The sequence below is a fragment of the Gastrolobium bilobum genome, unplaced genomic scaffold, assembly GCF_033153095.1.
Source record: "Gastrolobium bilobum isolate Gb01-03AN ecotype WA unplaced genomic scaffold, APGP_CSIRO_Gbil_v1 utg2894, whole genome shotgun sequence".
NCBI lineage: Eukaryota > Viridiplantae > Streptophyta > Magnoliopsida > Fabales > Fabaceae > Gastrolobium > Gastrolobium bilobum.
The window spans coordinates 203905-225807 of NW_026897400.1; the positions used below are offsets into that span (position 1 = coordinate 203905).

General features: G+C 34.4%; 2 protein-coding genes across 2 annotated transcripts; one reads left to right on the top strand and one right to left on the bottom strand.

The window, feature by feature from the left end:
• The first annotated feature begins 2347 nt into the window (after positions 1 to 2347).
• LOC133306606 (ethylene-responsive transcription factor 1-like) lies at positions 2348 to 2986 on the top strand. Its single transcript, XM_061506928.1, has one exon. It carries the CDS (start codon positions 2348 to 2350, stop codon positions 2984 to 2986), a length of 639 nt encoding a protein of 212 aa, XP_061362912.1.
• A 12604-nt stretch (positions 2987 to 15590) lies between these two features.
• Positions 15591 to 16901, bottom strand: LOC133306607 (uncharacterized). Its single transcript, XM_061506929.1, has one exon. It carries the CDS (start codon positions 16899 to 16901, stop codon positions 15591 to 15593), a length of 1311 nt encoding a protein of 436 aa, XP_061362913.1.
• Positions 16902 to 21903: the final 5002 nt, after the last annotated feature.

Below are 21903 nucleotides of genomic sequence, written 5' to 3' on the forward strand. Positions count from 1 at the left end.
GTTTTTAATCACGTGTTATAATGGGGGTTGGATAGTATTATTTAATAAGAGGGGATGATTTAATGTTGAACTTTTACTTTTGTAAGTCTTTTTATATGTTTTTTTATATACGTACTAGCTAGTAAGCCTGTACTGATAAATAATAATAACCTTTGCTCGTGGGGTCTACTAACTAATGCCTATGGTTCGGAGAAGGAAATAGAATTTGGGGTTTTTTTTGAATTAACCCAACCATAATTAGCCATTTGAAGAGAGTTGATTTTTCGTCTGTATCCTTATAAATTTTGACTCTTTTGAACCAGTTATGAAACTGTTTCAACTTTTTAAGTCAGCTATGAGACTATCACAATGCGAAGTGAGTCAGAAATAAAGATATTTAAAGTTTAAACCCTTTCCACATGTGACATGTGAGAATCGAACCGAGACTCTTTCCTTTCAACTTACTCAACTTTCTTGCTACCAACTAAGCTACCACAATTTGGTAGAATATGGGTTTAATGTTTTTTATATTATAGGAGATAAATTTTTTCTCTCATGCACATATAAAAGTGTGTAGGCCAGGCCCATATGAGAAGAAAAGAGAGAAAAAGAAAACATAGACCCTCACACTTTTATGTGTATAAAAAATAAATTTATCTCATATAATATTAGAAATAATAAAGCCATAAAATATGGAAGAAGTTATACTTAATAATAAAAAGTTTTATAACTCTTACTACTAAACTAATTACCGTTGATTTCCGCCAATCTAACGTTTATAATTTATTGAGAATTAATAATTAATTAATAAATATACTCAATAAATTATAACCGTTAGAGTTGTAAAACTTTTTAGTAGTAAATATACGCATATACTATATATATTATATAGTCGAAATTGGTTTGTAGAGTGTGATGTATATTATTATTATTATTATTGTTATTATTATTATTATTATTATTATTTTTAACATAAAACTCCACCTATGCAATAAATGGTGGTAAGGAAAAATAATTTATAGAAGTCTTGTTTGTAAAACTTTAAAAGTGGGGTATCAAATGATAAAATCCCAATATTTTAATGCTAATTTTGTTTCAACTATATGCATATGGTTGTGTGGGTAACTATTGTATGCAAAAATTCTTAATGTGTTGATTAATTTAAAAAATCAAGATAAAATTAATTCAAGCACACTTTAACACTTGAATTGCCCTTGTGTGTTTTTCTTCACGTATTATAGATGAAGTTTAATAAAAATAAAAATGGGATTTTTTATGCTTTTTTTGCATATGATATTGTAGTTATGAAAATTTTGTGTCTATCTTATTGTTCAGATTCATAAATAATTAGTGGGATTCTGTCCAAATTTGTGAGAATCCACAAAAAAAATTACATATAAAAATTGGTCCATTCCAAAACCAATAAACTAGCATGTACTATGGGGAAGACAATTCACAGATTACATATAGTAATAATATATAACATCTTTTGCAACCAAAATATATATAACATCTTCCGTAAAAAAATAGAGATATTATAAAAGAAATTTTGTAAATATTGCGCAAGGGTTCTTGAATTTATTTTGGTAATATATTTTTCTAAATCAGTTTAAGTAAATTTCAACTTTAATTAAGATAACAAACCCAAAATAACACACACATATAGCTGGACAAATTTTCCCGCAACAAAAAGTACAAAAAGTTCAGAGACAGGTGTAGGTATTAACAATATCAACTAATCACACGCGTTATGAATAATATACAGACACAGCACTTCAACGTTGAATGCCGCATCACATATTTCATATTTCTTTTCTATATACATTGATTGATTGATTATTCGATTAATTAATACAAGGGAAATAATTATATTTTATTATATGAGATAATTATCTTATGTTGCATAAAATAATTTATCTCATAGAATAGAGATAAAGTAGTGGGTTCATTATTTTAAAAAATAAAATAAAATAATAGATCTCACTATCTTTTCTCATCACCATATGAGATAAATTGATCCCTTAATTTAATTTGAATAAGGTTAAATTCATTTTAATAGAGAATCTCCTAAAATTAATTTTTTTATGACTAAAACTCCGTACCAAAAAAAAAAAGTACGAAAACTAATCATATTATCACTGGAACTTCAAAGGAACAACCCACGTGCAAAAAATTACTATTTAAATAGAAAATTACGTTGTTCCAAACTCAGTTTGAAGCAATAAATAATAAAATATAGACAAGTCCGAAACATAGTGCTATAAATATATATAATGCATTATTCTTGAAACACACACAATAACCGCAAAGTTAAATCCTAAAGAAAAAAAACACCACCATCAATCCCATCACCATTTTCATCCAAAACATGGCTACAACAATAGCTTGTGATTTTTCTTCTTTGGAATCTCTTCAACACTACTTGCTTGAGCCTGAACATGTTTCATCCTCTTACAATCCATTTCCAAGCCCTACCATTAACCATGATGCCAGTAAATCATCAGCATGCAAAAGGGTTACACCTGCGGCGGCGCGTGAGGTTCACGCGCCACCGAGATGGAAGCACTACAGGGGCGTGAGGCGCAGGCCGTGGGGGAAGTTCACGGCGGAGATAAGGGACCCGAATAAAAACGGTGCAAGGGTTTGGCTTGGGACTTATGAGACTGAAGAGGAAGCGGGTTTGGCTTTTGATAGAGCTGCTTTCAAGATGCGTGGAAGAAAAGCCAAGTTGAATTTTCCCCACCTTATTGGCTCCCACGCGCCGCCGCAGGAAGAGGTGAGGGTGGTGGAAGCTTCGAAGCGGAACTCGCCAGAGCCTTGTTCACCGCCTTCACTGGCTTCGGAGTCACAGGGGTCAAAGAGGAGGAAGAACTTAGCAGATGTACTAAATAGGTTAGCCAAGAATAGAAACCAAGTACTGAAGGTGTTTGAAATTGGTTCAGAGGCAAATGGTAATTGCGATGTTGATCAATGGTTGAATGATTGTGGTGTAATCTGGTGTTCATAAGCTTCCACAGTGATTGTATTGTTTGTTTGCTGAGTTTGGATTTTTCAATGATTTTTGCATATACCACTTTTGATGAAATTCAAGGGGCAATGTTTGTCATGACTTTTAGATGAAAATCCTAGGCAACAATAAATAAATAAACTGAAAGAAAGAAAAATACCATTATTCAAATTAAACCAAGCCAAATCAGTTGTTTAGTTGTGAAAAATAACATCAAAATCAATATTAATGTTTTTTCCTTTTGTATATTATCTTTAGTTGAGTTCTACTTATTCGAACTCGAGATCACTAAATAAGTTGAAATAATCATTTACCAGTTAATCACGTGCGTGGTGGTAAAATAAATATCAACATATAAAATATATCCATTTATGAAATTTTTTATTATTGGGAGATTCAGGTAATACCAACATTTTTAAAAGACTACTAGATTGGTATTATTTTTTATAATTAAAAATAAATCAATTTTAACTTGTTTTAGATAATCAAATTAATATCACATTATCACATGTATATTATAGAGGACTAAAATAAGTTTTTATTTAAAAAATGTACTTTATTTACATATTATCATTGACCAGTAATAAATTTATTTTGTTAATAGCCTGTTTCAAAATATATATAATCATAAACTAGGTAATCTATATTAATAATATCATGATTGTTAGCGTAAGTTAATAGTAGAGATCTGGCACGTACAAAAGTTTGGAATTCATATAGATTGCATTGATTTTCTTCATTTGGATAACCTCGAATTTATAAATTTATATTAGACCTGTGCACCCAAGGAAAAAAAATATGGGACATTAATGATGCAATATATTAATGATGCAATATATACTAGAAAAAAATAAATTTTAACCTCGCGAGCTGACTCATTTACAGTTTGTGAATATATAATGTCAGGAGAAAATTTCAATACATTCCAAAAGTAATATTTTATAACCGCTTATATTTAATGTATTAATATTTTTTATTTAACAATATTTTTTCATCCAACAATTCTTTAATTGTATAGTGTGAATTTTTTAATAAAAGGGTATAATACTTATAAGTACGTAAAATTTCCCATATCAATGGTTTATTTTATTATTATATATAGATGGGTTTAGTATGTGTCATTTAAAAAGACACAATTCTGTGTCCTTTTAGTGACTTACACAGAGTATGATCGGTCATACTCTGTGTAATTTTGAAAAGTTTCTTTTTCTTTCACTTTACACGTCAACGATATGACTGAGAAAAGATAAAAAAAAGTAACTTTTATGATTTATACAAAGTATGACCGGTCATACTTTGTGTAAATCATCTAAAAGGACACAACTTGTGTCCTTTTAAATGATAGTTCTTTTTCCCTATATAGATTATCTATAACACAACATGTGAAGATGATGTTGTTTTTAATTTTCTACTGAAAATGATGCTCTATTGGCTGGCTCTTGCTAAAGGTCCGAAAACTTCTGATTAGCTTTTCTACATCAGAATCTACACCTTAGAATTTGATTCCCTTTATTTCAATTCAACAATTACTGCCCTTGAGACACGCAAAAAATAAAAAATAGTGAGGGAATTAATATGTGCCAGCTAATACTATTATTGAAGTTGTACAGTGGGGTACATAAAATGTGTTTCATGGAAGATGAAGTATGTGGATATAGGGGTACTTATAATGGCAATAATAGATAGACATCAAAGCACTGTAGAGGCTTCCCATGGTGTGCATAAGAGGGGTGTGTGTGGCTATGATAGCTCTGCAAAGGGGTAGAGTAACAGCATAGATAGAGAGTAGAAGAGATGATCCCCCTCCATGTGTGAGTGGGGTACTTAGAGAGGAGTGTCCTCTCTAGCATGGGAGAGTGAGCTGGTCAGTCCCATGAGCTGTCTGATCAAGCCATATCTTGTCATAAGACAAGACATACTGCCCACTGTCAGTGTACAGGGACAGCTATGCAGGGAAGGGGAATGTCCTAATGATGAGTCTCTATAGCTTGTCATGAGTGTTTTCTAGAAAATTTTAAATGTGAGCTTTAAGAGATTACACCCAACTAATGAACTTAAGGTTTAATCCAAAACAGAAGTAAACTCCGAAAGAAGCTCGTAAGGAGAGAGAGAAAATAATATTGAAAAAAGACATGGTACATGATTAAATTTAAACTCACATATTTTTATTATATGTATAATTATATTAACTAAACTATCTGAAATAAGAATTCCTACAGTAGTACCTATTAATCAGTTTGTTTCATAAAATATAGTATAACGTAGAGTATCCGTGCACCGTGTTACTTGAAAAAAAAAAAACAATATATCACGTCTTCAAATTATTTATAGAATATCACCGTTGAATTCCATTTTAGTAGGACACATATTTTTGCCATGTGATCACAAAACGTGGTGATTCCCGCTGGCTAAGCATTGCAAAATGAGAAATAATTTTTTTGATAGTGGTCACATTTAGTTGAAATTGTGATCTCTCACAAATTTAAAAAAGACTTACATTAGTTCCTTAAAAAGACTAAAATTGGTCTACTTTAATTTCTTAGGAACCACGAATAAATTTTTTATTTACTAGGGACTAAAGCGGGGATCGTAAAATTTGCTGAGAAATAAATGGATTGCAAAATTTAAGCATTGCAAAAGAGAAATAATTTTTTTAAAGGGATTAACATTTCTTTTATAACAGGAGATAAAGTTATCTCTTTTGAGAAAAAAATAAAGGGTAATTTTAGTAAAATTTATAATACAAAAAAAAGTAAAATTTTTAAAATACTCTTGTCTTTTTCCTAAACCCCAAAATAAATTGTTATAAGGTTGTTGAGATAACTTTATTTTCTGTTATAGGAGAAATAATAATTGTTATGAGCCTGGCATAAGCTGACCTTTTTGAAAAAAGTAGAGTAGGCTTAGGCCTATAAGAAAATCTTTTTAACAAATAGACCATAAGCCAACTTTGTCAAGCTTGGTCTAAGGCCTTATAGGCTGGCCTATTTAATTTTTTAAAATAAAATAAAATATTTATTCTAGATGACAAAGTATCAACCCTAATTTCTTTTGTGCACCACCGCTTCTAAGTGACTTCTCACTTTACCTGGGAATGGATCCTCTCATGTGAAAAAGTGGTTATGTGGTCATGTTATTTGATCACAACTACTCATTTAAATATTATACATTTTTCTCTCTCTTATCTCATCATCAATGAGTGGTTGTGATCAAATAACATGACACATGACCACTTTTCCACATTAGAGGATCCATTCCCTTTTCGTCTCTAAATTTCGTCTTTCGTTGACCCAGTAATTGTATTTCTTTATTATTTTTCCATTTCTTTGACTCTAATTCCTCTTTGATATACATTTTAGAGCTGTGGTATTATGTTGACTCTTTTTTGTTTGTCATTTTTTATTTCTTACGAGAAGTATTAGTGCATGCACGAATGGAACTTTCTTTGCTTAGTATCTGCAGTGGGAGGCCTACAAGGCCTTAATGCCATATCAGACTTTTTAATTTTTTTTTTAAAACAGGTCAGGCTTGGCCTATAAACAAAGCCTTTAATAGGCCAATAGGTCAAATAGGCTGAATATTTTTTACGTAGGCTTAGGCAATGAAGGTCAAAGCTCGGCCTAACCTGACTTATTTACACTCCTAGGTACCATAACCAGCTCGAAGAGTTAAAGCTTATGAAGATACTGAGGGAAGTCAACTCGCTTCAAAAAAATAATTAGAATTAGGTTAAATTAAAAAAAAAAAAAACTTGGGCTTTTGTTTAGACTTTATTTATATAATTGAGTAATGTGAAGCCTCAATGAAGAGTCAAAGACGAGTAACGAGTGACTAGCTGCAACAGTAGCACTCCTCTAACTATTTTCTTTTAGTCGTCTTAGGAAAATTCGAACACGGATTTATGGCCAACCTTTTTTGACAGAGAACTATCCAGCAACAGTAGAATACGACCAGTAATTTCACTGGTAATGAGTGTAAACAAGACTGATATATTCTTTTGATTCAATAAAGTTTTCAATATGAATTCCAACTTTAAAATCGAATTTCGCTTTCCCTTTTAAGGAACCGAAGAGTGAAGAAAGAGGTTACAAGTCAATGAATATTTTGACAAAATAACTTTTAATATAATTTAATTCAATAACTTCCGAAGATTATTAGCGTGTGCATGACAACCATTCTATTCCCTAGAATTGTTTCTGAAAAGAAACAAATTTTTTCTATTTCTGTGTCATGGAATAGTTTCTGAGAAAAAAAAATGTGTTTGATAACATGTTCTTTTTTTATTTCGAGAATGAGAATTGTGTTTGATAACACAACAAATAATATAATAAAAAATAATTCCTATTAAATATAAAATAATTCCGAATCTTCACTTTCCTTTCCACATGGTGTGGTTGTGGTGGTGGCGGCGGCGGCGGCACGGTAGTGGTGGTGGCAGTGACGTGGTAAAGATAGTGGTGGTGGTTGTGACGATAGTGGATGCGACGATCGCAGTGGTAATGATGGCGGCGGCGACGGTAGTGGTGGGGATGGTGGTGGTGGAGGTGACGACAGTGGTTGCGATAATGGTGGTGGGTATGGTGGTTGGTGGTGGCAACAATGGTAGCAGTGGCATGATGGTGGTGGTTGTGAAGGCATCATGGTGGCAGTGGTTGTGGCTGCGGCGGTGGTGGTAGGTGACAATGGTGTTGGCGGTGGTGGTAGTGGCGGGGGTGGTGTAATGGTGGTGGTGGTTGGTGGCAGCGGCAGCGACGACGATGGTGGTCACGGTAGTGGTTGCGACAATAGTAGTGGTGGTTGGTGACGTGGTGGTGATGGTAGTGGTGGTGGTAGTGATGGCGATGGGGGTGGTGGTAGTGGCGTGTGATGGCAATGATTGCGATGAAGGTGGTGGTTGATGGCGGTAATGGTGATGGGGTAAAGGTGATAGTGGTGGTGGTGGCGGCGGCGGTAGTTCTGGTGGTGGTAATTGTGGGGGTGATAGGTGGAGGTGGTGGTGACGACGACACTAGTGGTACGATAGTGGAGAGTGATTGAGAGGGATAAATGTTTCTCATTTTGGGCCCGAAAACAAAAAAATAGAAATTTTTTGATTCTTTTTTCTGTTCCCCAACACAAAAATTAAATCGGTTCATCCCGGGAACAAAAAAATAAACCGATTTTAACAAACGAGTTTCTTATCCATTTTTATTCCCGAGAACAGAAATTAAAAAAGAATTGATTCCGGGAAGGTTGTCATGCACACACTTACCATGAATAACACATTGGTTTTAGTGATTATATAAGAGTTTTTGTATCACAAAATGAATAAAAGAAATAACGTGAGAGCCTATTAGTTTTTGTTTTTTAATAGATTCGTCCCTTCCATTTTCTCACGTCTTTGAGTTCGGATCTTTTACCAGATAATTATGTAAATGTAAGAGATATAATATAAAATTATTAATATAATATTTACTTAATAGTTTAAAATTTTGGGTTAAAGTATTTCTTTATACTTGATTAATTAAAGTTATTTTTTCTTATAAGCAAGTATATTTTCCAATTTTTATCTTACATGTGCGCCCGTCAACCCACCAAATTGTGCACGAGCTAAAAAAATTAAAATTAAATAGATTAATTTATGATTTAAAATATTAAAAAAATTAATATACCAAAAAAATTAATGTGAGCCACGTACCATTTAAAAACACTATAATAGTAACTTCAATTTTAAAATATGATGTGCACTCAAGTTGACCGCTATGACTTTGAACCTTCAACATTAATAGCGTTTCACGAGGATGCTGCAGTCTTGCCTTGCGGTTGCAGATTCTGAAACATTAACACAAGTGAGATGTCAGTACGCGTACGCAATTTTGGAAAAGCAAGAAGTTTTGACCATTTTTTGGGTACAGTGCAAGCTACTGTTTCAGAGATCACCAACCAAACAACATGATTTCACAGAGAGACCGTAAGCAGATTAACATCTTTCTCAAACGCGGTATGAATACAATCATGTTTGTTTATGTCTGACATTATAAACGCGGTAGTCTAGTACTGAATCTATCGCATCTAAGCAACTCAAGTTACATGTAACACGGAACCAAATGTTTCTTGTCTTAATGCAGTGACAATTAATGCGTCGTTTTGGATTAGTCTGATAATAAATTTAATCAAAAACTTAATCCGATCAATTTTTTTAACTTTTGAACTAGTAGGATAAAAAAAAACCTTCGAATTCTTTTACAATTGCATAGAAGATTTGTTACCCAAAAAAGAAAACAAGACTACCAAACTGAAAAAGTGGGGAAAGAGTTTGAAAAAATATGAGTACGTGACAGAGGGAGTGTGAAAAATTACAAAGTGGTAAAAAATTAGAAAGGAGGGAGTATGATTTTTTTTTCTTTCTTTTTTTTTGACAAAAAGGGGGCGAAAGTTTCGATGGAAACGAAAGATGAGTTATGTTTATCTCAATTTTTGTTTTTATCAAGATGTTTATCTTATTTTATACGAGATAAATAACTTTTTTACGCACACAAAAAAGAGCAGAGTTCCACCACTCTTTTTTCTCTCCTCTTACCTGTGGATCCCACTTGTAATTTTATTTCTACAACATGAGGCAACTATTTTCCTACAACGTAAGAAAAGTATTTCCCATTATAAAATGACAATAAGAAAGGAAGATAAATAAGTTAATTTTGAAAAAAAGTTTAATGTTTCTATTTTTATTACAATTTTTTTTATAATAGAACTCATTCACTTTTATGTGAATATAATAGAACCCATAATACAAATTACACTAAGTATGACCAGTCATACACTCTTGATTGAAGTATGCCGGTCATACACTTTTGATTGAAGTATGACCGATCATACATAGTGTAGCTTGTAATAAAAAATTTGTAAATATAATTTTTCCCATATATATATATATATATTCTAATAATAAGTCGACACTATTAAATAACTATTAGAAAAATCCTTCTTAATATATCAAGAAGAGACTAATTTATTTTCTTTATAATTAACTTACAAGTTGAACAGGTGGTTCATAGATGTACCCTTGGAGGGTGTATTATGTTGATATAGGGGTACTCTCAACAACCATGTTATATAGACCAAGGCTTTGTTAAAGCTTCCCATATATGTGTATTTAGGAGGAGTGTGTGTGAATGGAAGTAAGTAGAGAAGAAGATCCTCCTCCTTCTATATGTGTGTGTAGTATTTAGAGAGGGAAATCTATTTCAAGCGTGGGAGAGAGAGTATAAGGTTGTCACCTAGCCAGCCTAGCCTTTTCAGGCTAGGCATGATGAACCTGTAACACCCCGTGTGCACCCAGTGTATTAGCATACAAATGGTAATGGCGCATCTAAATTAAATGTGGACGCTAACTTTTTCTTTTCAATTATGACGTAATTATTATTAACCGAGTTGATTACTTAATCATTTTTTCAAATATTGCCTGTATGTAAATTGCAATAAATAACTAACTGGAATACCTCATATATAAATGTGTATCTAGTCACGGAACCACAACACGTAGTCCGGACAAAATCCTAATTCATTATACAACACGAGTCTAAATAAACACAACATAATCAATGTGGCATGGACAATTCTCATGCTCAATAAATTAGGCAACAAAGCCCAACATAGTCTAAATTCAAACAACAACATAATGACAATAAATCATGATAAACAGCCAGGCATAAAAGCACAACATCATATATCTCAACTCAGCTCCGACCTCCTGTCGCTAGAGGTATCAACTCCCGAGGTACCTGAACCTGAAAATGTGCCCCAAACGTGGGGTGAGATCTCTAAAAAGAAATCTCAGTAAGACAAGGGGTCCTCAAGGATCTCTTCACCCCATGCTCACTTACATGTGCAATATACGTTCAAAAGCAGTATAATAAGATAAGTTCCCAAATCTGTGCAATACAGCATATAATCATGTCATTTGTGTCAGAATCCTACTGGCCAGAGAACATGTAGGAATTACATACGCCTACAACCTACAGTAGTGCAAGACGCTACTTGCACCCACCCACAGAATCACCATATTGTATGACGCTACATACTCATGCTTACCGTCTAGGTGGAACAACACATACATATCATAAGGCATTTACACATAACAACTCAATAGCATTTCAATAAATCAACATTTCATAAAAACAACATCATGCATATAAACCATCCCCCCATGGGATATGGTGGAACCAACAATAGGCAAAACCGAGGACACGGAAGCTTACTTGTCAAGTAGTGTACTCAAGCTCAAAAGTCCAAATAGCAATCCACAGTTCACCAAACAACAAAAACACAGTCTGTTTATGTTAGAAATATCATTAATATTCATAGTCTAGAGTTCCATTTCATAAGGACAACATTTCCTTTTTTGTTTAATGATCATCGGGTTCTCCCAAAGCCTTGATAATGGGTTATTTCATTTTTATCACTTGAACATCTCTAGGACAAGCCTACACTGATTCATTAACGTCCTATATTGTATTGAGGCTTCCTAACTTGTTAAAATTTATTGTAGGCTTATTCTGCCAAAAGTATTCGAATACTCCTCGATAAGTATTCGAATACTTTTATTCCCAGAAAAGTATCCCAATACTTTCACTAAAGTATCCCAATACCACTAAGTATCCTAATACTTTCACTAAAGTATCTGAATACAACTAAGTATCCCAATACTTTCACTAAAGTATCTGAATACCACTAAGTATCCCAATACTCCACGATAAGTATTCGAATACCAAAAGTATTCCAATACTTTTACTAAGGTATTCGAATACCAGGAAGTATCCCAATACTTTCACTAAAGTATTCGAATACTTCCATTCCCAGAAAAGTATCCCAATACTTTTCGATAAGTATTCGAATACCATGCAAGTATCCAAATACTTCACGAAAAGTATTCGAATACTTTTCAGACAGAATGCAGAAACTCGTGTAGTTTCTGCATAAACTCGATTTTAAGGGTCCAAACGTGATTTAGAGTCCAATAACTCCACAAACAGAAGTTCATTAACATCTTTTAAGCATAAATTATCATCCTTTAACCCAAATAGTTCAAGTTTCTTTTTTTAAAGACTCACACAAGCTCAAATAATGGAAATTTCAAAAAGGATGATCATGGCTCACCTTAGGACTTGAAAACTCAGAAAAGACACTGACTTGGAGCCTCCAACACAGCTCCAAGGTTCTGATTTTGCAAGGACACGAAAAAGCACTACAAGCTTGGTCCTTTGTCATTCAAAATGGCTTCTTGAAGCCTCCAATGACATGAAAATGGTTCCATCAACCCCAAACAATGAAGTCAGCCTCAAACCTCCCCTAAACAGCAGCTTAACCCTAAAAAATGGAACACCTAACTCACTCACAATGCCAACCATTCAGTGTTTGTAAGGCCAATGGAGAGAAATCAATGGAAAGGTGATGACTTGGTTGGTTTTCATGCAAGTTTCAAGCTTCCAAGAAGAGAGGGTGGTGGCAGCCAAGGTGGAGCACTCAACTCAGAAAATAAAGACTACGTAGAAATAAGAAGTCTGACCTAGGGCTTTGTGCCACTAAGTATAAATAGGTTCACTTAATTAATCGCTGATATTAGTACTAATAACTCCGCTTATCATTTTAATCTAAAATTTAAGATTCTGAACCTAGCCATTTTTTTAGGATTTATTGAACTTTGTTGTCCTCAGCAATGTAATAGATTAAAGTTATCAGCAAAGAATAATTCTGTGAAAACATGGAACACAACATCTTAAGAATTCAGACTGCTATGCATGTATAACTCTCTGTTTAAAACTTCCAACAGTGCTTTTCAGTTATATCAAGAATTGAAATCCTAACTTGAACATTCCTCACAGTTTAATTGCACTCTCATCACGCTCAGTGTTTGAGGGTTTCACACTTATCCATCAGTGTAGTAGTAATTCCATAGGCTTGAACTTATTCTCAATTCCTAAGATTAAGGAATCCATTTGACATGCACAGACTGATCAAAAGGTCTTTGATAGGTTGTAACATGGCCTGGTTTGGGGGTGAGAATCTTTTGGTCAGAAGCTGATTGGAGAGATTGAAACACTGATTTTAACAATACTTCCTTCTCTTCTTCATTCTGCCTCATTTTACAGACTTGGGATTCTTTCCTTTTCTTCACTACCCTTTTCTTTCCTTGTTTGCAGATGTTTTCTTTCTTTTCTCTTTTGAGATGCAAATTTTCTTTTTTTCCTTTTTCTAAATTTTTTGCCATATTTTGCAAACCAGTCTTTTGTTTCCTTTTTCAACTACTTATCTTTCCTTTGAGAAGTAACTTGACTTTCTTCTTTGATCAGCATTCAATCTCTCAAGGTGTGTCGAGAGGAACAGGATTAAGTAATTTTTATCAGGTTTGAATGAACTGGTTTAAGGCTCGAAAGGGCTTAACAATGGGAATTCTTATAGGTAGGCTGTTTGGCTCTAAGTTAACAAGAATAAAAATGCCCTTATCATTTCAGTAATGCATGCAAGCCAGAGAAACAGTTCAAGTTCTAGAAACTACTACAGTGAGGCCTCTCAAAAAGAAAAATTTCTGTTTAGCCTCAAATCCTCACAGTTATAATTCAACTAGAATCGCAATTCAAAGTTTCATATCAAGCATTATCAAAAATTTCACCAAAACAGTTATAAAAACGAGCAGTCATCATTCTCAGATTAAAACAATTAATTGCTCACAGATATCATGCTTCATCTAACTCAATCTAATTACTTACTGCGTAAACTTAGAACACTCTGGGACTGCTTGTTTAGGAATTTTCTAAAAAAATTTCTCTTTTTCTTTAAAAATTGAATCTAACTAAAAACAGCAAATAAAAAAAATAAAAATAAAAATTGAAGGTTAAAATATCTCCCCTTTTTCAGAAAAATTTCTGTTTAGACTTCCTTTCTGTGGTGTAGTTCCGAAGTATTTAGCAAGCCTCGCATACAGTATGTGACAATTCCCAAATTTAGAACGTTGCTGTCCTCAACAACAACTATACTGGTCGAAGAAGCTAATTCTGCCAGGTGGAACACACACACACACACACACACACACTTGTTAAACAGTAAAATAGAATAATCATCAAAGCGTACTGTATAAAGAGAAATAATCCAACCAATATCCCACAAAATACTCAAAACAGCAAAATGAAATGTCAAAGTAAGTATCATGGTGAAGTGAACTGGCGCTCACAACGTGGAATTCACGTTATGAGCTTGGAACTCACTGCCTCATTTTGTTTGATGGCGCTCACAGCGTGGAATTCACGCTATTGGCACGAGTACTTCGTGAGGTTTCCACGTTGATGGCGTGGTTACCACGCTGTGAGCGTGGAACTCACTGTTTCTTTTGGTCTTGTGGCGCTACTAGCGCCAAATTAGCGCTGACAGCGCCAATTCCCAGATTTAAATTTTTTTCATATGGTCACTAATTCACCACTTACTTGACTTATTAAAAATTAAACTATCCTAAGAAAATAAAATAAATAAAATAAAAACAGAAAAACAACTATTGGGTTGCCTCCCAATTAGCGCTTGTTTAACTTCACGAGCCTGACATACCCCTTTTGATTTATGGTGGTTGGAAGCATGCTACCATTGATGACTTAACCTTTGGCTTGCTTTCTTTATGCTGCTGATGGACTTCTTTCTTTTTCCCTTCCTCAGCCTTTTTCTCCGCAATGTAATTGACTTGATTCTTAGGTTGAGAAGAAGGCAATGGAGGAGCTTCATATATGAATACCTTGAATATTGCTTGCTCTCCATCCACGCACATTATCAATTCACCCTTAGGTACATCGATTAAAGCTCCTGAGGTTGCTAAGAATGGCCTCCCGAAGATCATAGGCACACTGGCATCTTCATCAATGTCAAGGATGACAAAATCAACAGGAATTAGAAATTTGTCTACCTTGACTAGCACATCTTCCACAATACCATATGCTTGCTTTGTTGAGCGGTCGGCCAGTTGAACATTCATCCTAGTTGGCTTGACTTCATCAATTCCCAGCTTCTTCATCAGGGTTAATGGCATCACATTAACGCTGGCACCGAGATCACATAAGACTCTCTCTATAGTTGTCTTGCCAATGGTGCATGGAATACTGAAGCTTCCTGGATCCTTCAACTTTGGAGGTATGTTTTTCTGCAGGATTACACTGCACTCCTCTGTTAATGTGACAGGTTCATCCTCTGTGAGCTTCCGCTTCTTAGATAATATCTCCTTCAAGAATTTGGTATACGAAGGCATTTGCTCCAGAGCTTCTGCAAAAGGAATGTTAATTTGCAATTTCTTAAAAACATCTAAAAATTTAGAAAATTGCTTCCTTTGTTCATGTTGTTTGAGCTTCATAGGATATGGAGGTTTCTCAAAACGTGAGAAATCTCATTGCTTCTTTTGAACTGCAGGAGGTTGTTCTTTTGCTTTTTCTTTGCTTTCTTGAGTGTTCTCACTCTTACCTGTAGAAGCTTCAACTTCCTCTTTTTCTAGCTCCTCACTTTTAGTAGTGATGGCATTGCAGTGCTCCCTTGGATTCACAATGGTATCACTAGGGATTGTTCCTTGACTCCTCTCAGCAAGTTGTCTTGAAAGTTAGCCTATTTGAGTCTCCAAGTTTCTGATGGATGCATCTTGGTTCTTCTGGTAGGCTCTTGTCTCATTTATGTAATCATTAGTGGTCTTGAAAAGTTGTATCATCGCTTTCTCCAATTCGGATGGCTCTTTATGTGGCAGAGGAGGAGGTTGCAGAAAATTGTTGGATTTATAATCCAAGCCTCCCCCTTGATTTCTCCTTTGAAAGTTGTTCCCTTGGCCGCCATTCTGATTCCTCTGGTAACTTTGGGTATTTTGTGGTGGCCTTGGGTCATACCAAATTCCATTGACTTGGAATGGTTCAGCTCCATTGAGTGTAGGGCACTCATTAGTATCATGTGACTCCGTGCAGTACTCACAGTTAAATGCATTAACTTTGGATGTTGAGATCTGCATCTTGTCGAGCTTGGCATTCATACTAGCCAACTGTTGTAAAATCACCTTTTGCTCCGCTAATGAAGCATCATTGCTTCCCAGTTGTAGAAGTCCTTTCTTCGGTTGAACTGGTTGAACTTCCATTGAAGCATTATCAGCTCTTGCCATGTTGTCGATTAACTCTAACGTTTCAGCTGCTGTCTTCCTTGCTATGGTTCCTCCAGCTGCACCATTGACCACCATCCTAGATTCCGGTGTCATTCCGTTATAGAAGATTCTGGCTTTCTTTCCTTCCGACAAATCATACAGGGGACACTTCCTGATAAATTCTTGGAACCTGGTCAAAGCTGCACATAAAGTTTCTCCCGGATGTTGAGTGAAGTTGGTGATCTCATTCACCAACTTGTTGTGTTTTTCCCTGGAGAAGTGCTCTGCAAAGAATTTAGCAGCCAAATCATCCCACGTTGTGATGCTGTTGGGAGCTTGCTTATCCAACCATCTCAGAGCTTTCCCTGTTATAGCAAAAGGGAATAGTCTGAGTCTAATTGCATCGTCGGACACCCCATTATGCTTCGTTGTATCAAAAATTCTAAGAAATCTATCCATGAAATCATGGGGGTCTTCATAGTCTTCTCCGCCAAATGGATTTTTCTCAACCAAGTTTATCAGTGCTGGCTGATTGTCAAAATTATTGGCGTTGACTGGTGGTCTGATGATGCTTGAATTCGGCCGTGTAAACATTGGAGCCAAGATTGACTCCATCAATTCCTCCGCAGGAGGTGGTTGATTATTTGCGGCCATCTCGAGTTCTGTTTTTGGTTCAGAACTCGAGGATTCTTTCTGCTTTCTTTGCTTGGCTAGCTTTCGATTCTTCTTTGCAGTTTTCTCTATTTCTGGATCAAACTGTAAAGTGTCTCGATTTACTTTACCTCGCATAAACTATAGCAAAAAGATTAGTAACAAAACAGAATCCAATCAAGAAATTCAAAAGTTAAAAATAAATTAGGCGTAGTCAATCCCCGGCAACGGCACCAAAAACTTATTGCATAGAATCGGCAAGTGCACCGATCGTACCAAGTAATAAAAAGTGAGTAAGAATATCGTGTCACGAGGATTGAGGCACCAAATTTAAATTTAACTTTTCCTTTCTTATTGGATGAAGAAGAATTGATTTGAATGTAATGGTGTTTGTAACAATTGTAAATTATTCAATATTTCGTGAACAATTCAAGAGAAGTTGAATACTTAAAGCAAAAGGGATTGAGATTTGGGAAAATATTGTACAGAAAACTATTGCAGTAAAGGACGCCAACACCTTTCCGATCCCCACCTTGTAATATTGATTAATATTTATATTTAATTACCCAATTGATCAAACAATTCACCATCTATAATTAATTAGTTAAGCCTTAATCCCTTAGTGATCTTAACCTTATTAACCCTGTTGGAATCCTAATCCTTAGAAATCCCTTTTCAAGTTAATCTTTAAGCCCAGTGAATTTTTCACGTTTGCAGTTCATATAGCCTATCCCTAGTGCATACATGAACAATTATCTTACCCTTTGTCAGGAATTAGAATCCCAATATTCCTATTAAAAACCCTAACCCTCGCAATCCTAATAGAGTCGCGAATTCTAAAAGAATTATGTATGAAGAACAGAGTAAAATAAATTCAATTGAAATAATTAACCATAAACTTAACCAAAATACAAGGTTCACATCAAGGGTTGTGACCCTTACCACAATAATGAAAACTAGCTAGACATATTCATGTCTGACAATTCAAAGTATTGAAAAAAATTCATAAATAAATAAAAACCAGAAAATTGGAGAAGAAGCTTGCTCTGCGTTCTGCCTCCGTCAATCTCTCTCTGTGCAAAAGTGTTTTCTCCTCTTGAGGTCTGAATCTCTATTTATAGAGTTTTTGACCTAGTGTAGAAATCTTGATTGAATCTTCATTTAAAACTTTCTTTTAATCTTCTGCTGATACTGATCAGAATTAATATTGAATTTCCGCACCTCCCACGCTACTAGCGTAGTTCCCACGCTGTGAGCGTGGGAGTTTTGTTCACAATACTGGAGCACCACGCAACTAGCGTGGTTACCACGCTGCAAGCGTGGATTTATGGAAAGTCTGGCGCTACTAGCGTCAGTCCCACGCTAGTAGCAAGGTAGTCTCTGCTTGATTTGGATCTCTTGCGCTACTAGCGTCAGTCCTACGCTAGTAGCGTGGTAGTTTCTGTGTGAAAATCTCCTTTCAAGCTATCAACGTCATTCCCACGCTCTCAGCGTGGGCTTCAGTTTTTGCATTTTCCTTTTTAGCTCCAGTTTGTTTGTTTTTCCTACAAAATCAACACAAAATCAGTTGTGCAATATCTGATTGAGATTTTAACAGATCAACAGTCATTATTGTCTTTTTGCTTAAGATTTAATCAATATTCTTTCTCTTTTTGGCTTAGATTTACTCATATGCTGAATGCATATCATTTATCATATTTTTATTTTATTTTTCGCAGCATTTTGCCGGTACGCGCTTTTACGTAGCCGGTATCAATCCTGACGCCAGTTCTCATTATTTTGACTTCAAACTTGACATCCTAGTCCTAAATATTATCCCAGGAATATTCATACACTTATTATAATTTTCCGGGATACTTCATCGGTACGCACTTATATCGTGAAGCAGAATCGATATCTGCATTTTTTGTTCGAAAAGCGACTTTCAGCATTATTAATTACTTTCTATAATTATTCAAGTCTTCTTATAATTATTAGGGTTATTTATGGAATTATCTCATTAAACTCATATTTATTTAATTAAATTCCTTAATTATCGGTGCGGGTTCTTACAATATTGGTTTCTGAAGAAGATGAGGAGGCAGTGTTTGTGGAACCTTCTAAGCGTGTAAAGTAGTTCATATACTCTCTCTCTCTCTCTCTCTCTCTCTCTCTCTCTCTCTCTCTCTCTCTCTCTTTCTTATGCATAGAATAGCAGTGTTAATTTGATTCGCCTAATCTAGAATAAATGTTAGCTTTCATTTATTGGGGCTTATTAGTTATTATGCAACTTTCACTACAAGAAAAATGCTATTTGCCCACGATACTTTAGCCATGGTTTAAAAACCCCAAATTTTGCAACGCACCACTATACAAAAAATTAAAAATAACACTGCGTCTCTCCCTCCATTTATTCAACAAATCACCGATACACTCGAGCATAGAGATTATGGCCAAAAGAGATTGAGATTAGAGTGCGCAATGCATGAATCTATATCTCTGCTAGTTGGAATACTTGATTTGGAAAGCGTTTATTCTCAAATTACTTTGTTCTTTGCGTTACTCAATCTTGGATCAACAGCGATGCGTGAGTGCCCATCTTTGATCTCTTAGATTCCTTTTCTTTCTTTCTTTTTTATTTCCTATTCACATTCTTACTATTTTCGTTCTATGTGTGATGTTTTTTTTTTCTTTTTCAAATCACTAATTTAGTGGTTCTATACACGTAATTTTTTTTCTCTGATTTTGATTTTGCATATTTGGTTTTAAAAGAGGGAAATATGTGAAAATTTAGGAAGCTCTCTCTGCACCTTCAAGTGATCTTCTAATTTGAAAATTTTCAGATATACTATTTCAGGTATGCTTCTTATCCTTTAATTTTCTTGCAATTTAGGTGTTCGATTAAATGTCCTAATGAATTTATCTAAAATGGTGGTCATTTATCTGCAATAATGTGTGCGGTCATTCATAATGTAAAACTCATTCGTTCTTATTACAACTTTTATTTGTTTTGCTATCTTTTCTTTCTTTCTTCTTTTCTCCTATCATCTCCCATTCTTATTCGATTTGCATGCTATTCTATTGAGAAAATCTACACGAGTGTCTATTTTAGCAGCCACAATAACTTAAGAGCTTCTGTCACTGCACCATTTATGTTTTGGCCAAGTGAACGATTTATAACTTTCCAAGTGATGGATATCATTTACTATTATTAGCACAAATTTACTGTAATTGACGTTGGGACTATAGCAGTTTCTTTTTTCCTTTTTCACCTTTCAAATAATATATATAGTAGCACAGAGGGCTTAATGGAATAATAGTAGAATTTCTATACAAGGCCAATCCTAATAGCATACCTAAGTAATTAATAATTATCCTAGTGATTAATTCAGGGGTCTTCTTGTATTTTTTAAAAATTCAAATACTTCAATAAGTTACCATGCTGCTTGTAATTGTTTCATGTGTTTTTGTTAACTTTTTTTTTTGCAACACAATGATAAGAGATGGCTTATAATTTATCAAAATTTAGTTTATTTTAAGATATTTTATTTTATTTTTCTCTTAAACATTTTTATTATATAAGTTTTTTAAAATTGAAATAAGTTACACTAAATATGACGTCTAGGAAATGGAGTCCAAAATGAGGTAGGACCTAGATATGAGAGAAGAAAAAACTATTGTACGCGGTGATTAGAGTATATCTATCTTGTCGCGAGTAAGGAACTGTGTACATTTGAATTCTGATCTAATCTCATATGTCCAGCAATACTATAGTTTTTCTTTATTATATTGTAGATGCCGATCCTTTTTTTTCCTGTGATGATAGTAATTGCAACTGTACGATGTGTCCCAAATTTCCGTGTTAAAATGATAAGATGTACTCTATCCTTTTTAATTTTGCCTACTAATTTATACAAAAAACTTCTAAAGAGGAGTTGGGGATGAGAACGTTTAGGTCGTTGAACCAATTTTTCAATGGAGTAATGCAAATCCTGAAGGTCACTTAGTGTTCATTGCATTGTAAAATGACGGGGTTTGGCTTAAGGGGAAAAATTAGAACTAGCAATTTAGGCATGTGATTTTTTATTGAGTTATTTCATTTTTTTTTAAATAAAAATATTAGAATTCAAGATATCTTGGGATAATAGTTCCTAAATTTATTATAAATAAGCAATTAATATGTAGGTTTAAATCCAATAAGTTTGTGTGGAACCCAATATTGATATTACTTATTTATTGAAGTCTTGGATAGTTTTCTTGGTAGCTCTGACATTTTTAAGGGTATCTCTTCTTGACCCTAGACATTTTTATCTTTACATACCAGGGACAGACATATATAGAGATCTTCACCAATATAAGGAAGATGTAAGAATACCTGGTTTTCTTATATTAAGCATTGGAGCTCCCATCAACTTTGCTAACATCACATATCTCAACGAGAGGTTAGTTTCAGCTTAGAAAATTTTATTTTGTAAATTTTATTTTGGTACATTGATATTGCTTCCTCAGTTACTCAACCATTGGCATGTCATATTAGGACATTACGATAGATTGAAGACGAAGAAGACAACATAAAGGAAAACTCAAGCCTTCGATTTTTAATCCTGTAAATGTCAGGTAACTTCATGAGTTTTTGATACAGCAAAGGTGGAATCTCTCATATAAGCTCTGTTGTTCTCTGTCACTTGATTCATAATTGCTGGGGATCATTTTTCTAATGATAAAACTTTTCTGTTTATGTTCTTTACAACTTATTATTGTATTGTTGTCCTGGAATAATCAAATTCATGCTGTAACCTATGGGAGTTCTCACCTTCATTTTCAACATACATGTCCATCTAAGTTCCATGTGTGTACCTATCTCACTTAATTAGCAAGTCGAGGAGTACATAATCACTTGTAAGACTGAATATTTTCATACAATGAAGTAGGTTTGAGTTGTTTGCCCAGCATTATTTTGACAATCTATGTTCTAGCATATTACTCAACATACATTTAATCTACCTTCATACCATGCAAACTAATCATCCAATCAGAAAAGTAATACGTATCAAATCTCTTTGAAATTGTCAGCTGTGAGCGCCATTGACACAAGTGGAATCTCACTTTTCAAGGAGTTGAAAGCAACACTGGAAAAATAAGGACGTTGAGGCAAGGATGA